The sequence below is a fragment of the Leuciscus leuciscus genome, assembly GCF_965113295.1.
Source record: "Leuciscus leuciscus genome assembly, chromosome: 10".
Lineage (NCBI taxonomy): Eukaryota > Metazoa > Chordata > Actinopteri > Cypriniformes > Leuciscidae > Leuciscus > Leuciscus leuciscus.
Window position 1 is genome coordinate 36,809,678 of NC_138734.1, and position 23,676 is coordinate 36,833,353.

The 23,676-nt window shown below is 38.4% G+C and overlaps 2 protein-coding genes across 4 annotated transcripts in view; both read right to left on the reverse strand.

The window, feature by feature from the left end:
* The window catches only part of nrn1la (neuritin 1-like a), a 30,603-nt gene extending 23,665 nt beyond the window's left edge, over window positions 1-6,938 (reverse strand). Inside the window, exon 1 of the mRNA XM_082182659.1 lies at window positions 6,709-6,938. Within this exon, the coding sequence (XP_082038785.1) occupies window positions 6,709-6,820 (112 nt within the window). The 5' untranslated portion in view covers window positions 6,821-6,938. The remainder of the gene's footprint in view (window positions 1-6,708) is intronic.
* Window positions 6,939-7,596: 658 nt separating this feature from the next.
* Window positions 7,597-23,676, reverse strand: part of edc4 (enhancer of mRNA decapping 4) — a 31,754-nt gene continuing 15,674 nt past the window's right edge. For 2 of the 3 annotated variants that reach the window (XM_082182445.1, XM_082182444.1), the window contains exons 18-29: window positions 22,799-23,292; window positions 21,699-21,800; window positions 20,880-21,023; window positions 20,701-20,734; window positions 20,233-20,413; window positions 19,566-19,721; window positions 19,259-19,374; window positions 18,815-18,980; window positions 18,417-18,603; window positions 17,373-17,592; window positions 13,901-14,064; window positions 7,597-10,061 (exon numbers count right to left, since the gene is read on the reverse strand). In XM_082182445.1, coding sequence (XP_082038571.1) covers window positions 9,878-10,061; window positions 13,901-14,064; window positions 17,373-17,592; window positions 18,417-18,603; window positions 18,815-18,980; window positions 19,259-19,374; window positions 19,566-19,721; window positions 20,233-20,413; window positions 20,701-20,734; window positions 20,880-21,023; window positions 21,699-21,800; window positions 22,799-23,292 — 2,148 coding nt within the window. In that variant the 3' untranslated portion in view covers window positions 7,597-9,877. Of the gene's footprint in view, window positions 10,062-13,900; window positions 14,065-17,372; window positions 17,593-18,416; window positions 18,604-18,814; window positions 18,981-19,258; window positions 19,375-19,565; window positions 19,722-20,232; window positions 20,414-20,700; window positions 20,735-20,879; window positions 21,024-21,698; window positions 21,801-22,798; window positions 23,410-23,676 lie in introns of all 3 variants that reach the window. The other variant, XM_082182443.1, reaches the window with a different exon arrangement.

Genomic DNA, 23,676 nt, shown 5'->3' on the forward strand with positions numbered 1-23,676 from the left:
TTCAGATCATCTCTGTCAAACTATCCATGCTTGTCATACAATGGCTGTTTTTACAGAAAACCACAGTGAGTGTACGTGTCTCAGCTCAACTGGTTCAAAGGATTAGCCATTGAGGGAGCAGTCAGTCAACCGTGATCAAACAAACCTGACAGCCATATTAATCTTTCTTTATGTCCACCTCCACAGCGCCACCGTAACAGAAAAGACAAACCTGAAGGACTATTTGGCCCTTTCACTCAGATAGTTGATGTCTTTCTAACTCTCTATAAAAATAATAATAATAAAAAGCAACAGCACAACTGGCTTAAGTTCATCATGAAATCAAAATGGACAATTCTTGTTTTTATGGAATATTGCAGTAGTTATTATAAATTATTCATCTGTACACATCATTATTTTTTAATTAATGTGCCCTTGTAATCTTTAATCAAAATGACTTCCCCTCCCTCTTGCAGCGACATCTCTTCTCTTCTCTGATGACGTGTTTACTGGCACGAGGGCGGGACAACCTGTCACTCACATGAGATCGACCAATAACAAACCACAACAACCCAATGAAGTCCCGCCTACATATTTTCTTGTTCAAAAAGCCGTTTCACTCAGCCGTTCATATATACATCTCAATAGGGAAGAAAAGACTATCAAAACATCTATTTCAAGCCGAACTTAATTTGGCCAGTGCACTTCATCCATTATAGTTACAGGAGGAGAATCCAAAGTCAGCATGTGTGACAGGAAAAATCAGTTTGTAAAGTAACATTATGATGTTCCCTTAAGATAATCACAATCACTTTGATATGTAAAAGATAGCCTATATTCATTGAAGTCAGTCAAATACACGATTTTAAAGTACCAGTAGACTTTATGAAAGACTTTCTTCCCATAGTCTTTTTAGTTGTAAAAAGTGCAACAAAAAAAGTGTGATGACCGTATTTGGCAGCACATTTAGCCTCCATATGTCCCGAGGGACTCAGCGAGCTTCTTACCTCTGATGCAGATATGCAACCCACACAAAATTTACCACCTGGGAGATGGACTGCAGTGACCTTGTATATTCGGTTGAAAACACATGATCCTTATGCACTGCAGAATCTGCGTCCAATTCAGCTGCCTTTAATTACCCCTGCAAGTTATGTCATTGTCTTTCCCTCAGACTTTCTCTCTCCTGTACACGCACACTAACCACATGAACACAAATGCTCACACCACTGAATCACTCAGGATTCATTAGTTCTAGAGGACACAAGTTCCTGTAACTTCAATAGAGGTAAGTCACTTTTCTCATGAATATTCATTCCCGGTGTCACAGGGGTGGGGAGTCGAGGGGATGTCATGCCTCAGCTGCTGGTTCATTTCACAGCGCTTATTTGGGGACTAAGCTATATACAGAGTCTATAACGAAAGACCAGAAACTCACTGAGACAAGGTTGATTGTATATAGTTAGGCTGAAGTCTGAGACTACTTATAATGGTTCTGTTTTGCAGTTTTCTACTTTAATATGAGAAAAATCAATGTTAGTTGCTTTTGGGTGACAGTTAAATTGGCAAACAGCTCAAGCCTCACATTTGAGCTCTATATTTTGGGTTAACACTTTATTTTGATGGTCCACTTAGACATTCTTCTAACTAAAGGAACTGTGCAACATGTCAACTAATTCTCATTAGTAGACTGCTTAATACCTGCTAACACTTTATTGTGATGGTCCTCAAACAGATATTCTACTGACTATAAGTAACTTTGCAACTACATGTCAACTTATTCTACTAACCCTACCAGTCTACTAATACTCAACTAACACTCTAATGAGAGTTAGTCGATGTGTAGTTGCAAAGTTACTTATAGTTAGTAGAATGTCTAAAGTGGACCATCAAAATGTGTCGAAGTGCAACCATTTTTTAGTTTTCTCATAAATACATCTTGGATGTTAATTTCTGTCTTATTCTGTCTTAAACATCTTACTAAGATTCAATTTATGTTATTCAGTGCAACAATGCTGGACTAATGCGACCAGTCAGTCCTCGAACAAATGACTCTTATGAACCAGTTCTCACTAAATGAGCCAAGAATTGTTACTTAAAGGAGAACTCCGGTGAATTTTTAAGTTAATCTTGATCGTTTTACCTTTGTGAGTACTGTCTATAGAAAAAAAACCGAACCGGATCGGTGCTTGCAACGCGGAGCTGTTACAGTTAATGCCCAGAGCTCCCATTCAGCTAAAACGGCAGTTTTGGGGGCATAAACCTAAAGAGTGTCTTTGTGCCTCTTAACAGACACAAAATGCAATTAAAATGTCTGTCCAACATGAACAGGGCCCTTACATGACAACAAGATGCGTTTAGCAACTTAGCCATTGTTTAAACTCACCTAAATAGTGTTTTAGACGGCTAGCTGTAGTCTCGCGCTGAAGTCCCGTGGGAACTCAGTTGTAGCCGGAACACGACGCTCCTCCCACCTGCACTATGTGCGCGATTTTTTCCCCCAAACCACTTCAGCGGAAATCCCGCCCTGCAGCTGATTTAATTGGTTTAGGTTACAGTGACGATTGACATGACCAATGAAAACCTTAGCATCAGCTGCAGGGCGGGATTTCCGCTGAAGTGGTTTAAAAAAAAAAAAAAAAAAATCACGCGCACTTTTTCCGGCTACAACTGAGTTCCCACGGGACTTCAGCGCGAGACTACATAGCCGTCTAAAACACTATTTAGGTGAGTTTAAACAATGGCTAAGTTGCTAAACGCATCTTGTTGTCATGTAAGGGCCCTGTTCATGTTGGAAAGACATTTTAATTGCATTTTGTGTCTGTTAAGAGGCACAAAGACACTCTTTAGGTTTATGCCCCCAGAACTGCCGTTTTAGCTGAATGGGAGCTCTGGGCATTAACTGTAACAGCTCCGCGTTGCAAGCACCGATCCGGTTCGTTTTTATTTCTATAGACAGTACTCACAAAGGTAAAACGATCAAGATTAACTTAAAAATTCACCGGAGTTCTCCTTTAAATCAGAGTACTGACCGGTTGCATATTATAAGTTTAATGCGTGATATTTTATACATTTTATACGTTTTATTAAATATTTTTTTATATCTGTTTACAGGTTTAAAATCAGTTTTGAATCCCAGATTTTCAATGAGGCCTCAGATGTCAGGCCCCACTCTATGTGTGTATATATATTATTAATAATTAAAAGCAGGTCCTGATGTCTCAAACACTTCAGAAGTTGCTATCACACACTCTGTGAAAAGCATGGGAGGGAAAGACCTTGGCACTTTACAGTACATCAACAGTACTCTTTCTGTCTATCCTGCAAACCAGACCACTTCCTGTTTACTGAGTAATTAATGTTGCAGAAACGAACATTAGATAGAATGATATCCTTGGCGGTAAACATTAGTGTCCTAGTTTTCAAGGAGTCTTAAAACTATCTTTACACAGAAGTCGTGTCTGCTCCTTTCAATGCGGAGAACTGTCTACAGAGCACGCTTTAAATTTTCAAACCAAAAGCGTATGAATATGAAAGTGATGTGGGGAGAGAACGAGAGCGCAAAAAGATTGAGAGGATTTTCTCTTCTACTCCTAAAATCAACCAAAATATGAATTATTCTATTTAAACTAAATCAAAAAGTCTCACCCCCCAGTGCGAGGTATTTAAAACAGTTCAGGAATAGCTTATAATAAAACATATGAAAAATCTGTCTTTTCCATAAACTACTGAATTGTACGTTCAGTAAATAGCACTTTGGGACTGAATAAGGCTTTGGTTTGCAAGTATTACCAATACCAGTGGAATCTTCATGAAGGATAATTGTATGTCAATGTCAATGTCTATTATTTGCATGCAGTATTTTTTTTTAACCTTTAACTGCGAGAGAGAGATTTGTATCCAAAGCGACTATGTATTCTCTGAGAATCGAAACCATGACCTTGTCCATCCTCAGTGGTGCAGTAAACTCACAAAAACCATCAATACAGCAGACTCTGCATTCATACTCCAACAAAGACAATCCTCTTCATTATTCATATAACTCTAGATCTCACACTGAAGATTGATTCACTTGTGTATATATAAATAACCACTTCCACAATTGCTCTACAAGTCTCTTGTGTTCACTGTCTCAACTCATCTGTAGTTACAAAATATAGCCTTCTACAGTGTGGCAATGTGACAGACATGCTAAAAATAGATGTACATTGTATTATAGCAATATCATGGGTTTATTTTGTGGTCTCTAATCATGCACGGTATAATACTATCCCTTTCAAACTTATTTGATTATAAGTTATTGTAAATTATGGTTTTAAAAAAGCACCTGCTAATAATTGCACATTTTGTGAGAATGTGGGAATGTTTTTCTCAAAAGCCATGTGTTGCCAAATACATCAACTAACTTTAAGACTAATGATTGTTTTTGATCACGTGGACAGTCTAGCTTGTTTGATATTTCATATAAGTATAGTTAGCTCATATTTTATGGCATTGTAAATTAATGATATGTAGGGTGGCTCGGCAGGAGCTGTGGTGCAGCAGTAAGTTTGTATCATAAAGAAGTGAAGCAGCACGGATGAAGATTCACATATATTTTTGTATATCTTTTATAAAGTTTCTTCTAATGCTATTCTGAAGAGAACAATATAAAAAAGTTCCAACCCCGTCTCTCTCTCTAGAGTCCTGTTTAATAAAGGCACAAAAAGCTCATAAATAAACAGTTGTGGTGGCTTGTTGTGGAGTGGAGCCACTATAAATAAAAGCCATCATGTGATAATATAATTCTCATAATGCTTAGTGGTAATATTTATGAAAAAGACGTCGACAAATAACGATCTATACAGTTGACTGAAAGTTCTTAATTTGAACATACACGTGCAGTCCAGACTCAGAACCATAAACTGTAAAAAAGAACCTGGTCAGAACAAATGACTCGATAATGAACCGGTTCTTTTAGTGAATCAACCACATACAGCTCAACCAGTGTAGTCCGAATCTTGAGCGAATGACTCTTTTGAATCTGTTCTTTTTAAATAATCAAAAACATACAGCGCTACAAGATGGCAAAATCCAAAATCTCATCTAGCTACTTCCCTACTATACAGTAGGTGAAAAAAAAATATATAAAAATAGGCTATGTATGATTTCACAGTAGGCTAGCTACTCATAAAAGAATACGCAAAAAGTACCCGGATGGCCTACTTCTTCCCCGTGAGTTTCTGAAGTGTGCATCTGATGGACACTTTACTATCCCATGAGGCCACGGGAGAGGATTTGTGAATGGCAGTGATGCTAAGCAACTGAAGCTGCAACTTTACTGGTAGTTCACTTGACGGCAGCATGGCAAATGTAGTAGGCCTATGTCTAGATTTGGCTACATTCATACTAGGCTATATAGATCTTAACGGCCGTGAGTTAAGTAATTACTTATTCAAAATAAGTAGCCTACCTACTCAAGAGAGTATGCGATTCCACCCCCTGATCCCTAAACCCACCCCTAAACCTACCAATCTCCACCCCTTAGATCTGGATCCAACTCCGCCCCCTGGATCTCGTGTACTGCAGTGAGGTGCTACTGATTTTTGACACAAGCCGATACGTTTGATTCATTAACGAATGAATGACTCGTATGAGTCGGTTCTTTATTTAGTGAATCAAAATCACTTTACTGGTGTAATCTGAACCGCAGGTTATTGCATTGCTTTCTGTCTCGAAATTATCCAAGAACTTACATTTTAATCTTTATAGCCTACTTCACTCAGTTGTATTTTGAAAGAAAGAAAGAAAGAAAGAAAGAAAGAAAGAAAGAAAGAAAGAAAGAAAGAAAGAAAGAAAGAAAGAAAGAAAGAAAGAAAGAAAGAAAGAAAGAAATTACCAATACATTTTTTGGACAAATTACTTGCATTACTGCCTCTAAAATGTCTTTGTAAAATAATTAAAAGGTTTAAACGCACCTTTTAAGTATTGTATTACATTTAGATTAGCTATTTCTAATTTGTTAAATCTGTTCCGTTTAAATCTTAAATTATCTTTTTTAATTATTCTTTTTTTTCTTTTCTTTTTTACAAACACTTCTTCCTCAAAACTTTAATAATCGTCAAATTGAACAGATAAAGAACTCCGTACGAGGCACCATCGTTCATGATTTTAATTCCTAAAAACGGTTTAAACAAATATTCTCCTTCCTGACTGATAACATCTTGTTTCGTAATTTGCAAAAGGGGGTTATACTCTCTCCGGAGAGAAGAGCTGTGAGGGAGTGAACAGATGCCTTTATTCATGATTTGTTCCTATCGTTGTGTTTTTCCCACACACAAATCCTCGGGGGAAAATCCTCGGGTGAAATAAGTCACATGAACAGTTGCATTGACTCCAAAGAAGCAGCGAGACGTCAGCGGTGCCCCGGCAACATCCAGAGCTCGACTGACTCAACTCCTCGAGACTGAACTGGACAGACACAGACACACGCTTATATACGCCAGTAGCCTATGTGATTTATCGGATTTTTAAACTCATCTGTCTCGCTTAAAATGGGAAAACAGCCCATGAACACTAACATAATCCGCTAAGGTAACCTCTCTCGATCTATGTTAGCCTACTCATAATATCTCGGATGCTGATTCATAGCAGCTTGAGAGTAAACCACAAAATCCCGCGATTTCACTCAGGTGTGTGCTGGTAAGAAAGAGCGAGCAACATTGAGAAAATGTATTAAAATCAACTTACGCAGATGTAAAGCAACAGGCAAGATGAGGCAGGCGTTGCAGAGGAGAGGTGTCATCCTGAACAGATCCCAGTGCACAGAAACTGAAGGTAGTTCAGTCAGAGGTGTGTTCATTTAGCAGAAACTCTGAGCATCAGCTTGCATTGCGCTGGAGTGAGTGATGAATGATTCACTAGCGCGCGTATCTTGTAGTAAAGGGGAGGAGGCTGCGGGAACACGGAGGTTTATTTCGAGCAAGCACAACTTTTCATTTCACTCACGCATTACTACACGCTGGTCTACATACACTATCATTAATAAATCATCAGCAAACATTACATAATGCTAACGTCAGTTGCTCACGTAGCTTACATAGGCTACAGATATGCATAAACATAATATATATATAGCCTATATAGGCCTGTCTATCTATCTATCTCATATTTCATGTATAAAATGTAATATATATAGATGAATATATATCTATATATTTTTTTAAGTAGCCTACTTGAATGTATTGACTAATGATCTGTAATGTATTATGTTGTTGTATTGTATTATAAGATAAAACTTACTAAAATTCCTACTACACTAATAAGTATTACACTTAGGTTAAAGTAAATTCTATCAATCATAACTGCATATTGGTTTGTGTACTAAGATTGTACATTGAATACAAGATGGTTTTTCTAAGGCAAGTTTATAAAAGCTACTTAAATGCCCTAATTAAACCAAGGCCTAACCCCAGCTTAATCTAAGCCTTATCTGTGAAACCAGGCCTATGTGTTCATATGTGTCTTCTTTCATGAAGAACTTAAACTTTGATAAAAGTAAGTTTTATTCATGTTGAAATGTGTAAGGAGGTGCCATTGCAAGAATTAAAACAGGTCTACGAAAAAGAAAACACAGTCTTAACTGAACATTGAACAATGTTTTCCTTTTTTATTCCAAAAACGCCTAGGATGAAAGAAACAAGTGTAAAATATACAACATAATTCCAAACATAGGGAACAAAAATCAAAACACAAATGGAAAAAAAATTACAATTAAATTGTCGTACACAACCTGCAATGCAAATCTCTTGAGAGGCAAAAAAAAGTTTGTGTAAGCCTCAAACACCGAAGGCTATGTATTAGAGTATAGTAACCCCAACATCATCAGACGTGTCTAAAACGGCATCGAAACCAATTACTCTCGCAATGCAACAAAACCTTAAAACTCACAAGACGTTTCACATTTCAACCTGACATAACATAAAACTGTCTATCCGATCGCAGGTTATCTTTGCTGGAAACTATACTATTTAAGAAAGTGAAATGAAGATGAAAAGGGATTAATATAGGTTTACAGAGCTTGAACAAAATGGGGTGTTAAATTCGTAAAAACAGGTTAACTTGTGTATACATGGCTCTCACCAGTAGCATGCAAGCATGCTGAGTTTAATATATCCTAATTAGAGCCTCAGATTTATCCTTAATTGCACAGCAGGCTCATGTCTGTTAAAGAGCATTTTTTTTACATAAGAGAATAAAGCAAAAGGACACATTGCCTACACCCTGTAAAAATGTCCTAATGAGCCACACAGACTGCTGCAAAAGGCTATGGATATAATATGCACAGCTCTAAAAAATAAAGATGACAGGGAACGAATAATGTGTTAAACACAATCAACGGGCCGGCACTTCCTTGTTGCATTAGCATGAAACTTGTGAGGAAATAATGGATGAAAAAACAACAACAAAAAACTCAGATCACGGTTTACAGCACTTTTAAGGAAATGTTTCAGAAAAAACCCTGTCCATTCCTAACTTCAATTCTGTGTTAACGTGAGAAAGAAAATTTGCTTAGAGATAGGCCACACACACACACCAATGTGGCGCCCATCATAGAGTCCGAGGACACGATTACCAGTATCTGATACGCAAAAGGCTGATAAGGCACTTTCTTTTTTGTTCTTCCCCTGTCAGAGGGCATGACCAAATAGTCCCTCCTAATGTATAACAAGTGTTGGCAATCTCAGTCTATACTCAAATACAATCAACTGACTAGAACAGAGCAGAAAGTAGGCATTCCAGCTAGTTTCAGCCACTTTCTCCAACACTTTCAAATATTTGGGGGCTACGATACAGACTGAAACAGAAAAAAAAAAGCCTTGTTGCATTCGTAGTAGTGTAATTTCACAGAAGACCTGAAAACAAAAGAAAAAAAAAGATAATTCACAGAAGCCAGCATTTAAAATTAGAAAGAAAATACATAAATGCCTGCCCTCTAGAGACTTGCAGTTGTACTGCAGGTGATGGTTCCTCTGAAGGGATTCTAAATAACTATGTGGTTAGCATTCCTTGGTAATATAAGCCCTCAAACATATTTTACAGGGCTCTGTTGATTGGAAAACATGGTATCAACTCTGTGGGATGATTTTGCAATTGTCCAGAAGTTAAACTGTTAGAACAGAAATCTCGCTTTGACCTTTTTTGTATCCCGATAGAATTAACAAAAAAAAATCCAGGAACATGTCTGATGCTCCACTTGACATGAGAAAGCAGCATGTTGGCCAAATTATTTTCAGCAAAACAGACGAGTCAGATGAGGATCAGTGGCCTAAATACAACCTTCATCAATAACCAACAGGGCTAATGTTCATGAGGTGATGATAATGTCTCCATATCTGCAGCATTTAATGGCGCTTCACCAAAATAAACAAAAGCAGAGCAGCCAGAAAACCATCCGTTCAGCAGAGACTTGGAGTGTTCATGTTATAGTTTCGTTCTCATGCTCTCCACAGTCTTGTTCCTGATTCCTTGTCAAGGATGAAAGCCAAAAAAAACTAAAAAAAACACACCATGATGTCATGGTCTCAAGGTACCGAACACACAATGAAAATGAACTGAAGTATCCCATGTCCTGTTCTGCATTGATGATAGTGCCGCATACAAACTGAGGATTTTTCACATGTGCAGGCAAAAAAAAAAAAAGCCTGAAAGGAGAAAGGAAAGGATGGGGAGATGTAGTCCAAACCCACCAATATATCTTTACATCCAAGTCTGGACTACAACTCCCAATAGTGCTTCGGAGAGAGCCAATAAGCTGCAGAGCACAGATAAGCAACCGAAACAGCAGGGTGGTACGAGGTCATGACGGGACGCTGACTGACGGGTTGTGAAGATGTCAGCTGTGCCATCCGAAGGGGCTCTAGTGATTGACCAGGCCCTGCAGCATCATCATGAGGCGCCGTGCACGCTTGCTCAGAGGGCTCTGGGCGTCCTGCTGCAGGAAGTGGAAGAGCTTCTGTCGTACCTGGGACAGCACTGCAGACATGTGGTCTCTGGTGACGGGATCTCCGTGGTCCAGGTTCATCACAGCATCTTCTAGATAGCTACACACGAAAAAGAGAAAGGAGATAAAAATCTTTCTACAAAAGACGGCCATTCATGATATAGATGTTTTTGCAACATATATATTTTATATTATTGCAGAAGTATTGCCAGGGATCTTAAGAACAAGAAAATTTCTACGACTTTTCTAACTCCACTAGAGAAGAGTTTGTGGTGCCGTCAGTGTTTTTTTTATTTTCCCCGCGGCATCAGAGAAACGAGTCAAATGGCGTTTAACTACTCGAGTGTTTCACACAAAACAACCTGGATATGAGCTTCCAGGAGCAAAAATGGCACATTTCAAAGTAAGTACTTCCAAAAACAAGTGCCTTTGAAATAAACGGGTACCCCAAAAAAAATAGCTTTCTCCAGGCATTTTAAGAGCTCCTTGGCTTAAAACTGAAAAATACCTGCTGACATCATCGCAACCATCATGCAATCATCCGCGTCATGAAGGAGCCAATGTTTTCTTACATCAGGCTTTGATTCAACTGGAGGCACCGTTTACATCATTTATTTCATCAAAGTGTTTTTGCAGGAAGGCTAATTTCCTTTAATCTATCCTGTTACGATCACCAGTTTGCTTTGAAGCCAAATCTCATTAATATTGGAAGCACTTTGCACTGGGCCAGACCTCTAACAATGCATTAATATTAAATTCAAAAAGTGCAAGAGGTCTGAGCTTTTCATAGCGGAATTTTCAGCAGCCATTAGTCCGGTCTTCAGTGTCCTTCAGAAATAATTTTAATATGCTGATTTGGTGCAGAAGAAACATTTGCTCAATATGCCTTTTATTTCAGGCTTCAATGAAGAAAAACATTTATTTGAAATACAAATTTATCCATTTAATACATCCATGCTGAACAAAAATATGAATTTCTTTCAAAACTCCCCATCATTTGAATGACTAGCACTAGTCATTCATTCCAGTCCTCAAACACAAATCTGGTGTTTTTTTTGACAGCTGTACTAACAGAACATGTTTGTTATTTCTTTAAGCTATTCTAGGGTAAAGCTTTTTTGGTCTTCTCTCCAGGCTGCTTGTTTTTTTAAATGTTTTTTTATTTAAAGTCCATCAAGGATTAGTAAAATGCCACCTGTCTGGAAAACTATGTGGGAAATCTCTCCATCTGCCTTTTAAAATTAATAGACATTGCTGTATGATACCACCAGAGACTTGAGCGGTATGTTGCACAGAGGTCATCTTAATTACCTTACAAGCGATCATTAAGTTAAAGCTTCCGAAAAAAAAAAAAAAGAAAAGGAAATGTAATACAATGACCTTAATATCCCCAGGACTTTGCAGTGTAGTCCTGTCCAGATGGCTAAGCTTTCATGCCTCATGGCAGTTTGCTCTATTTTCACATGTGTAGGCCCTGTTCCAATTTATTTAAGCCCACAGTCCTGTTATCTCAACTATAATCTATTGGCCCAGAGAGATATTACATTCTCTGTGCAGAAAATTACTGTTTACATCTTGTATTCTGCTAACCTTTATTTGCGGAGGTAAAAGCGGATCACTGCGGAGCACAACGCACAGGGCTTGGTGGTATGACAGAAAATAACCGTGTGATGCTAAAAACAAGTCAACCAGTTGAGATTCTGCAGTACTGTTCGTAGCAAAAAATACACAGGCCTTGAACACCAAATTCTAAAATAATACAAAGCCAGAACCATCCACTTCATTATTCGTTTTACTGTTCACTGCATTTTGTTGTTTAATACTCAAGCGTTACATAATGTGAAGCAGCTGTTGTGCTAATTCCAGACTTGCTTTTCAGTATCACGTGCCATAAGCGCCACATTGCAAAGCGTTCAGGTAAAAAGATTAAAAAAATAATGCAATTTTTTTTTTTTTTTGTGTGCCTCAAGACCCCTGCTCGTTCCATTCGGTTGAACTCGGCAAGCTGTTATTAAATGGAAAACAAATGTGTCTTATGTACTGTATCATATGTCCAATATGGAATTAAGGTGTAGTGTGTGATTAATAATTGGGTCATGATAGTGTTGTCTGGTCAGGAGCGTCCAATCAAATTACTTAGTGAATATTCATGAACCATTAAATTATACACACACTACCTGTCAAAAGTTTGGAATAATAATTCTATTATTATTTAATTTAACTTAACGTTTTTGAAAACCCTCTTATTCTCACTGCATATATTTAATAGAAAAATACAGTAAAAACACTAATATTATTACAATTTAAAATAACCGTTCAGTGTCCCATGAACCTTCAGAAATCATTAAAATATGCTAATTTGGCAGTTAAGTAACATTTCATATTATTAATAAATGTTATTCATAAAAGGAAAGTCTCAATTTAATACATATTCAAATTATGAATGAAACAAATTTAAGATTGATTTTCATATGAAGGTGTTTAATGGTTTCTGTCATAAAAGCGTAGACCAAGGTTATTTTCGTAAACAAAAACTGAAACGTTTATTGCATTTTTTTCAACATAAAATGGAAAAACTAAAACTAAACGAAACTAACAACAGTTACTGAAAAACTAACTGAAACAAAATAATTAGTAAAAATAAATAATCGTTTTCGTAATTAATAAGCTCTCCTCCTGTACCGGAAAATTACTTTTTTCCATTCCACTGCGCCACTTTATTTTTCAATGTATGTCCGTTGCGCTCGAGTCTCGCGTCTTCTGCAGCATCATGTGCATGACACAACGCTCTAAAAACGCTGCACTTAAGTTAAAATAAGTTCAACTTTTAAAAGACGTGTATCGAGACCTTGCGCTTTTGCCCCATTCCACTTTGCCCACGTCTTTTTTCCATTTTTCAAAGCAAAACCCCTTTTCTGTGTGAACCAGCCCTAAAAAGCAGAAATGGCCAAATAGGCTAAATATTTCCATCATGTCTAGACCTTATGCAAATACAGCTGTACCTTAATTCCAGGTAAGATAACCATCTCATGTGAAACTACCTTAAACAAGATAGGCCTACCACACACAGACAAGATACCACACTGAGCAGAAAAAGAAAAAATGGAAAACGGAAAAAAACAAATAGCATGACTATATTCATTAATGTTTTAGCATGTCTAAAACCATTAATGAAACTAACTAAAACTAAACTGAAATTTATAGGAAATTTGAAAATGATATTAAAATATAAAACTAATTTAAAAATGCAAAACTATAATAACCTTGGCGTAGACTCAAATAAATATAAAATTCAGGCACTATATAAATATATAAATCAATATAAAACCTAAAGCATGTGCCTTACTGCTTAAAATAACATCCTTATGTCCAAGCAGAAAACGGACAGACTTACAGATGGTAATGTCTATGCACATATGGACAGTATGAAACACTAGTATTTTAGAGTGCAATTCAGAGATAGGACTGGCAGATAGCAGTTTATAGCAGTAAAGGGACTTGGCAGCACACAGGCAGAGCATTACTCTGTGATTCACAGGAGTTAGTCCCTTTCTCCCAGCAGAGAACTCTAATGCAGCCCAAACTGTACAGCACTTTAATAACTGCAGCCCAATGCAGCACTGCCACAGAAACCGATGTCCCCTTCAACACAAGGTCATTCACAGAGGAATTAAAGAGGAGAAGGGGACGATGTCGAGTCTTAAAGCATTAATGTACTGTGATATGAAACCGCATTTTGCCCTTGATCACGTACGACACAGGACTATAAATAAATACTTAAGAGTTTAATCATTAAAAGCACAGTGCTCTGCATGCTTTTGCATACTCATTGAAACTACAAGGGGGGGGGGTGCTGAAGGAATAACTGCTATATAAAGGACATTTTGAGATAAGTATAGAGCATGACTGCACTGACTGATAGAGCTGAAGGGAACAAACCTGATCTTGAGTTCTGAGCGTGTGCTCAGGTTGGTGGAGAGCTGCTGGATGAGGGACAGGAGGACGGCCTGATGGAGTGGACAGGGCTGCTGGCTGAACACTTGCTGAGAGTCAATGGTCTCGCACACGTACAGCACCAGATTCAGGTCTGCTGCGGATAAAGCCTGCAAGAAAAATCACAGCAAGCAGTCAGGAAAAAACCTGGAGAAAATAATCCAATATTGTGTTGCTGTGAAAGATGATCACATATATAGAGAGACGACAGTAAAAGGTCAAATCCCATGTTATGTCACCTGTGGAACCCTGTGGGTTCAATTTCACCAAACAGTTCAGACTAATTATAGTGATTCTCTACAACCACTAAATTGACTGAAAATGCTAATTATGTAATAAATTAACAAGTTATGAATACAAATCAAGAGAATACTGAACAGTTATTGCAGTCTGACTGTCAGCACTTATGTTAAGACGTCTCCTCCCAAAAGCTTAATTAGGCTATTAGTGATTAATTAGGCTTAATTAGCTATTCGCATTATTTAACTTGAACAAAAACCCTACAGAGTAGGGATGTCAATTTTCACAAATTCCCATGATCGATCGTCGTTTAAATTAACGATCAATTAATCGATTAATCGTTAGCCTTAATACTGCGATATGCGTCTACTGCAGTGGCTATGACAGCATGACAGGGTCTGCAAATGCTGCTCAAAACGCTATGTTCCTCACCAAATCAATTAGAATTAGGGATGCACCGATGCATCGGCTGAACATCGGTAACGGACGATATTTGCCTCGTTAACTGCCATCGGCCATCGGGAAATAAAAATGACATTCGCCGATGTCACATGGGCGTCAGTTTGGTTTGATATGCTGGGGACAGAGACGCATTCGGAAGTGCATTTTCAGAAGTGCTGGGTACAATGACGCATTTATTTATTTATTTTCTATGAGAAAACTCCTTTTCTCGAGAAAAGAACGACCATGGTGTGTAGCAGAAGAAGCGGCGGAGTATGCACGATCCGCGAGTGCTGAAGACGTTCTGCACGGCTTTGATGGGTGCGCAGGAGGACACAAATGGGCGGCGACTGCTTCTTCCAGTGGCGGGAGCTTTTCCCTCAGCGCCGTCAACAGATAGAGCGTTAACTGTACACACCGCCGCCGACTTGAGCTGCAAAGAAGCTCTGGCCTCCCTGTCAAGGACTCTTGTCAAAAAGTACGGGGAAGCTTGACCGCTCTGAATAGTGAGTGAGAGCGCGCGCGCGGTCGGGGCTCTCTCTCTCTCTCACAGAAGAGCGCGTGCGCGCTTAAAATTTAATATTTTGGTATGAACATTCACCCGCGTTTTTTCCCTCATAAATGCGAACACGAAAAATAAAATGAATATTATAATGTTTTTTTTGTTGGGTCAGACAATGATTACCAAATTTCTCTCTCATATTGCTCTTCATAACAACTGAAAAAGAACTTATAAATAAGGTTATAACTGTCAACCAGAAAGTGACATTAAAGGTTTTTTTTGTTTCATAAATTGGTCTGATTGAATTTGTGCTCATTCTAGGATAGTGTGATCAAGAGCCGAAAGACTTGTATGTTTCCGTGGCACAAAAGAAGGAATAAATAACAAAAAGAAAAAACATCGGCATCGGCCAAGTTGTTATGTTAAACATCGGTATCGGCCCAGAATTTCCCAATCGGTGCATCCCTAATTAGAATGGTTTTAAATATAAATAAAGGGCTAGTAGGATTGTAAAATGTTTCGATGTGATTGATAATTAAATTATTTAATAATCAAATATAACTACTAATACAACGTGTCACCAACGCCGCCTCATATGCGCTTAGAATGTGTGACTGTTGTGGACGCGCTCTTTCTGGAACAACTGCACGCGCCGAATGAATCTGCTACCGTTAAACTGGAGCACTTTGCTAGCACGTTATTTATCTAAAAGAAACGCATCCTATATGAGATTAATCAGATATATTCAAAATAAACAATATTACAAATTATATCTGCACAAAATGACGCAAATTCATGCACAAGTGAACTTGAACTAAGTTACATGCCATTCATTCAGAACTACTCATTTTGTGGACGCGGTCTTCCTGGAGCAACGCAACACGGCAACTAAACCCAAATAATTCACAATGTTTTATTACAATATTGTTCTCTTTATAATGTTATGTAATATTACAGTCCCAATAGTCATTATTAGTCGTGCACTGCCGTTTGAGCTGCGCGCGTTACAGAGTTAATTCTTAACCAAATGCATCCAATATGAGATCAGTCAGATAGGCCTACAGAAAATAAACAGTATTACAACTTACTTTTGCACAAAACAAAAGGCTGCGAATGCACACGCAAACTTATAGTCATGATGAAGGTGTAAAATGGTCCCAAACATAACTCCGGCGTGCTCGCTTTACATGTTTCGCGGTTGAGCAGCGCGCACACGCATGAAGACCTGCTTAATCGATGATCGATAAAGTTGTATCGATTAAATGTATTATCGACAATTAATCGATCGTCGATTAATCGTTGACATCCCTACTACAGAGGGCAACCAAAAATGCTACTGATTTACTCCATAGAAGTGTTTGTAAAGAGATTTCCCTTAAAGGCCCATTGAAGTGGCTTGAAACACGCAGCATTATTCAATTTCCACTGAAACAGGAAGACAGGATGAAACATACTGAACAGCTCCTCCCCTTTTTAAAATAGCCAATAGCAGTTAGTTTAATCACAGCTATATATTTTATTCACCATGTAGAAAATAGTAAATGTGTGAATATGTGTCCGATTTTAGCGTCTATTTATATGTAGGGGACGGGACACTTTAGATTCTAGAGAGAATTTGATTGGACAGAAAATCTGATGAGCTGCTGAAGTACAGAGTGATCCATAATTGACTAAGTTTTGAATGCTGTGAATTTAGTCATTGTTTTGGAGCACTAGCTTATAGATAACAGTAAAACTAACATATTCATACTAAAAGCCCAAAAAAACTAATATTGATTTCACGTGGACTTTAAATCCTTACATTTCACAAAATGCAAACGGTTACAGTGTGGCACATTTTGCAGCAGCATATGGCTCAATGCAGTGGTTCTCAGCCTTTTAGACCTTTCCACTGGAATTTCTTGCTGCATTTATGACAATCATACTTGTTTAGAAATGTATTAACAGAAACCATACATTAAATTAATTTAAATTCAAATCTTTAAAATTCTAAATCTGTGTTCTTGATGTTTTTTCAACAAAAATAATAGTTATTGAGGGAGAAAGAAAATAGCTTGGTTTGAGAACCACTGGCTTAATGCATGTAAAAGTGTGTTAAAAGGGCTACATGACATAGCAGTTTATCTAATTGCACCACTAATGACCATAAAAAAGCCCATAAAACATGATCACAGAAGCATGATATCATGAGTGAAATATCAGGCATATGTATGTGTCTAGCGATCGGTAACTAACCTGTTGGAAGGCCTCGTTGAGCTGGCCCTGCTGTAGTAACTGCAGTATGCTGGCCTGCTGGGCCTGGTAGTCCAGATGTGTGGAGGGGACAGGTGTTCCTGCAGCCGAGCGCATGGCCTGCATGATGCTGGAGGTGACGGCTGCCTGCTGCTCCTTCATGGCCAGACTCACCTCTCCCTTCACTATGCGCTGCACCTGCGTCAGGATTGAGTCCTGCAGGCTGCAGAGAGGAGAGACACCATTAGACTATGGCAACAATATAAAAAAAAAAAACATAACCAATCAGTGGCAACAAGTGACTGCTAAAAATAAATAAATAATGTATGTCATTGAATCATTCATTCAAGAGATTGGTTCAAAAACAGATTTATCCAATAATGAAACAAGTGAGGCTTTACACACAAGTCATTGAATTATTCATTCAAACTGAATTTAAAAAAAGAATTGATTCATTTTTTTTTTTTAATAGACCAGCAATTAACATTTTGTCAGAACCTCCAGTAAATTACATCATTTTGTTTAGTTGTCTATTCAGAATCATGGGAAAATCATGAACTTTATTTTTTATTTTTCTTAACTTATCCAGTCATTCAGCTCTACTTCATTGCAGCATATAATTTACTAAATTAGAAATAAATAATCTGAAACAAAATCAATATGAAAAAAATTTAAACTTTAGAAAGCAAGTTCTTGGTTATGTAATCCTACAAAAGTAATTATTTTATTTTATTTTTTACAAAGAAATAAAAAGTTAAATACATGACTAAAAAGGAAGTAAACAACACTATTCGCAGAATTAAACATTTATTAGATATTCAAAGACTTTAAAATTCAGAGACAGTTTAAATTATATAAATGTATAGGCATATTTGCTGAACGCAACAATGGTATATGAGAAAGTATTATAGTGTTTACCTTTCTATTACTAATAATAAAAAGGCAAAAGCTGTAATACTTTCATATATTTATGTTATTATATTATTAATGTTTACCTATGTGAAACAATACTTTAATGTGTTGCATGCATGTGACGGGAAGCCTTACTTTCCCACGATCATGTGGAGCTGATGCTGAACATCAGAGCACACGCTGGCCGTCACAGTGGAGGCCAGCTGGTCTTGAGAATTCTGGAGTGTGTCAATCATCTGTTGCAGCTGGCCAATCACGGGATCCCGTGCATCCTGGTCCCGCTGTTTCCTGTTCTTGACGTGTGTCTCCAGCTGTTGGATGTCTGCAGGAGAATGTAAAGTCGTTATACATTTAGTAGTAGTAATACATTAAAAGGGTTGTAATTAGCTGGTGCTACAAACGCAGGATATGTAAATCAGACCTAAAAAGCATGCCAGATTCATTAATATGCTCTATGCTTATTTTTTTGTTGTTGTAAAAAAGCAGAAATAAAATGTAAGATTGGTAGCGAAGTCTATTGTGATGGTTCTTACACTCGTGGGTTCCCTGTTTGAAGCTGTCATTGATCTGCTGAAACATGGACTGGCAGCCTCTCTCAAACACAGGAAGTACAATGCTCTGGAAGGTCTCTTTGTAGGCTGCCTGAATGGGGCCCTGCATGGCCTCGGCAGCAGCACGACCAATGGCATCTGTAGTGTTCTGTGAATGGAAGAATAGGACAAAGTTAGAGGAGTTATAGTTTTCCCCAGTTTGTGCTTGTTTCGTCTTCCATGATGAATTATTCAGTGCTACACTGGTGCACAGAAGTTGGTGCAATCTTTTGAACTGCTCAGTTTGTAGTTTCAGAAAACATTACAGCCAGAAATGTATTTAACCCAGCCTTTGGAAAATAATATTCTAACAAATGGTAAGTTTGGATGGATTTTTTTTTTTTTTTTTTTTTTTAAGTGCTCATTCTCAAACGTTAAACCACTGACCTTGGACTTAACAACTTTGGTGACATTTTCTTTCAGTGTTCCTTCCACTGCGGTTAACTTGGCAGCGATGGTGCTGTTCATCTGGCCAGTCACAGGTTCTAGACTCTTCGATATGGCTGCATAAAAGAAAAAGGTCAACTAAAGCTCTACATAAACATAAAATCATAATAAAAAAATTAAAATAAAGTCTTCTTTCCAGCCATGTCACAAGGACAAAAAAAAAAAAAAGAGCAGAATGTTCTTTGCTGTATTGAACGTTGACAAAAAAGTACAGTTAAGATCTTGAGTTTAGCACATCGGCACTCACTCTGTGGGACGATCTTCTTCATTTCTTCACGCAAAACTTTGTCTAGCCGGTTGCACAGACTGTTGTTCAGAGTCTGGACAAGCTGCTGAACCAGCTGGTCGTGGAGCTGTTGGTTCCGGTTTTGTCCCTCAGCCAGAATTCGCTCCATTCTTCTCTCTGTCAACAGCTAGTTAAAGTTAACAACAAATAGTATGGGCCCGACCAGTCGAAAGGGATTTTTGTTCATATGCATATGAAAAAAACAAGATCATGCATTAGAGAATAATTATATTCATATCGGCTTTCTTGCTTTTTCTTGTGATAGTGGGCTTAGATTTTACTTCATTTTCATCTTAGATTATATTTAAATTGCTTAGAAATGTAGCTTCTTCATGTGTGGTGCCATTCATAATACATTTAACTTCTGTAATGTGACATATTTCAAAGTGAATATATTCTGTAGAAATTACAGCAGAGTGGGACTTTTATCTTTCTAGTTTATTTAGCATGAAAATTGAGCGTGGCCATGAAACATGATAGGCTACAATATCAATTTTACTCAGCCAGTGTAGCATTGTTGATGAAAGACCATGCGTTTAAATTCTCAATTTCTCAATATCGTTCATTCGTTCGATGTCTTTGCTCTAATCCTAATCTAGCTATGAGTCTCCCCCTAGTGGAAGGATACGTTCTTGCTCCTGCTGAGCCAACATGGAGTGCTCGATATGAGCCATGATGGAGCTCTGTATGGCATCCATGTGGCTGGTAACTCTCTGCAGAATGTCCAGCTGGTTCTGTCTCAGCTCTGCTAACTCCCTCTGCTGGCTCCGCAACATCAGCAGGAGCTCGTCTTGCACCTCTGTGCTCATCTGAGAACACAACAGCAAACTCATTCACATGAAACAATTCCTCACACATGAAACTCAAGCATCCCTGACATCAGCACAGTTGCAAGAGTCTTCGTAGTCACAGCAGAACATTCATTCTACAGAGCTTGCCATGTTGTTCATGGTTTAGCATTGCATTAATGTTTTATTTATATGATGAATCACAGTGACTAGACAAAACAAGCCTTCATGCATTTTGATTGGGTTTACAACAATACAAATGCTACGAAATGCATTCGGATTTTGGTGCAGGGGATCAACAGACTTACCTGGTTCTCAATCTGTCTAGACTGTGAGGACTCTCTGGGAAGGGAGAAAAACAAAGATGATCTAATCAGTCACACAATCAGATTACATGGCTGAAAGGGCTCACCACTCAATCCTACATTAAACAATATAAACATTAATATCAGGAAGATTTACATAGTAAGGAGGGCAGCTCACTCACCCTTCATCTTTCTTGCTCTTCCTCTTGAGCTTGGGGGAGCTGCGTGGTGATGTTTTCCAGTCCTTTACAGGAAGTCTGTGAGAGGAGCGAGGGCCACAGTTCCCCGACGAGGAGGCCAGACTGGCAACCTCATCATCATGATCACTGTCAAATCACAGCAGGAAAAGAAAATAAGTGCTCAACATTAACTCTTGTCTGGGACAGGTGGATTTTACTTGCACAGGAAGCACAGAAACCGTTTTGGTGGCTTAATTTGAAGAATATCCTACATATCCCACATTATGGGATTCGTATTACAGAAAAATCTAAACTCAGAATCCCATTTCAGAGCAGAACTCATTTAGAACACTAAACAGGAAGTTTTTGTCATACCGTTCCTAAAAAAAAGAAAAAAAAGATTAACAGTCGTGACAGGTTCTCTTTTAGCAGACGGTTTTCATGTCCTTGATTTGAATTGCTCACATCAATGTAGATATAGCGAAGGTCAGACTAATATTCTGACAAATTTGACTGAATCCATGTCATGTTTCTGTTCCTAATTAAGTTACCAGCCAACTGGTGAGACATTTATTTCACAGCTGGTGTTAATGTTAATATGTGGCCACAGACCTCATAATACTCCCATTAAACAACTTAATCTGAGATTCACGCATTTTACAGCTTCCTAAAGTGCTTGTATGGCAAGCAAATGTAAAGTTAAAATGAACAGACAGCAGAAACAAATCCTTTTTAAACATTAAAAATGAGTATAGTAATGGGAACTGATCTACAGAGGATGCTGACACCTGGATATGTGATACTCCAAAATGTAAAGTTTACCTCTGCTCTGCACTTGCATCTTGACTGTCGTTCTGAGTCAGGTGATAGGTGCGCCTGTGGTAGGGGGAAGAACTGTGCCTGTCCTTTATTTCCTCCCTAGAGCTGGAAATAAACAGTCAAAACAGAGTTATCAAATGGTTTAGCTTTGTATCATCAAATATTATCACTGATTTCTCAATTTCTCAAAACATAAATCAATACTAAATGTTAATATTAAATTAACATCAACAAATCACAAAACAGATGAAAAATATATATATACATAAATTAGTGCTGGGCGGTATACCGGTTCATACCGACTTACCAGTGTTTATTTTTATCATGATATTAATTTTTAATATACCGTAATACCGGTGCATGTCGCTTTAACAACGATCGGAACGCAGCTCTCACTGTTTGAGAGTCTCTCTCAGGGCACAGGGCAAAGCTGTATGTGTTTCTAAACATGACGGTGAAGATGGATAGGTTAAACTATAATTGATAGCTGTCAAATATTACAGTGTTTCCCATACATTAGTTCACAATATCAACACAGGCTTTTGGAAAATCAATTTGTGGTTGGCATTGACATCGTTGAATAAACATGAGCACTGCACGTTTCGAAGTCAAAACGCGGCGCGGGTGTTTTTATATGAATGTATCTGAAGTGAACTGACGGTCTTTAGAAAAGTTTTGATGTTATTTCAATTGAATCTTTCTTTATCTTTCCTAAAAAAAAGCAGCGTTTATCAGCGCTGCTGCTTTGTGTTCAGCCATTACTGGGGAAACTGCTGTTTCTGCCGCTCCTAAAGCGCCTCCTGCTGGCACAGCCTTGAAAACCTGTATTAATACTAGTGTGGAATTTTTCAATAATATTCACTCATGATAGTAAAATAGGGCGTTCTAAGTCAATCTACTGCAGTATTTCCTCTCTCAATCAGTAGAAAATGTGGTTTAATGTGGTCATGCTTGAAATAAAATATACCGTCATATACCGTGAAACCGGTATAATTTTATACCAACGCCGTGATATGGATTTTGGGTCATACTGCCCAGCACTAATACAAATTATATTTTATTACATATTATTGTACATAATATATTATAGAACAGCAACTCACCAGTCTCCCAAACCATTGTCTCTCAGGCTGTTGCGAGTCTCTCGTGTGATATCGGGTGCTGCGGGCCACGCATGGTTCACGCTGCTGTCAGAACAAGAACCTCCAGCCGCTACAGCGTTCTCCTGTGACAGAGCTGTCTCTAGTAGGGAGGGTGTGTTATTGAGTCTTTGTTCTCCATCCACAGATGCTGCACCCAATTCGAGAGGCAGCAAACTGTGCTCAGCACTGCTCCGGGCTCTCGGAGACAGCAGGTGGAGGACCGATGCGGCTGAAGCCATGCTGTCAGAATGCAGGATGGAGACGGAGTCAGCAGCCGCACTGGCCAGTCCTCTCTGCAGGGTTTCCGAGGCGATCTCGGGGATGTCCTGGGACATTGCCGTAGAAGCAGAGGAAATAACATCCGGAGAGCGAGTTCTGGTTGGAGAGGCCTGAGGGACAATCATGGGATCTATGGCCTGGAGATCCAGGGAGAGAGGAGGGTTTGGAGAGGAAACCTGTGGAGGAGAGGGGAAATAAGGGAGGGGAAGTCTGTGAGAGTAAGGAGCAGCTTCGCAGAGCAGAGAGGCCTCTCGCAGTAGGGATGGAGAAAGCACCAGTGGGGGAGAGAAACCCTAACCGGATGGGGATTTTAAATGGAAGAGTGGATGGAGGGATGCCAGGTAAACAGAAGAATTGTTACATTAGTTTTTCATTTACATCAGATCTAAAGGACTGACAGTCTGAGCTGAGTGCTGAAATCTTATCTGATTTGTTCAGATGTACAGTAATGACATAAGCATTTACTCCACCATTCAAGTTTAGGATCAAATTAAGAAATGTATGGCCTGGTTTCACAAACAGGGCTTAGATTAAGCCAGGATTAGGCCTTAGTTTAATTA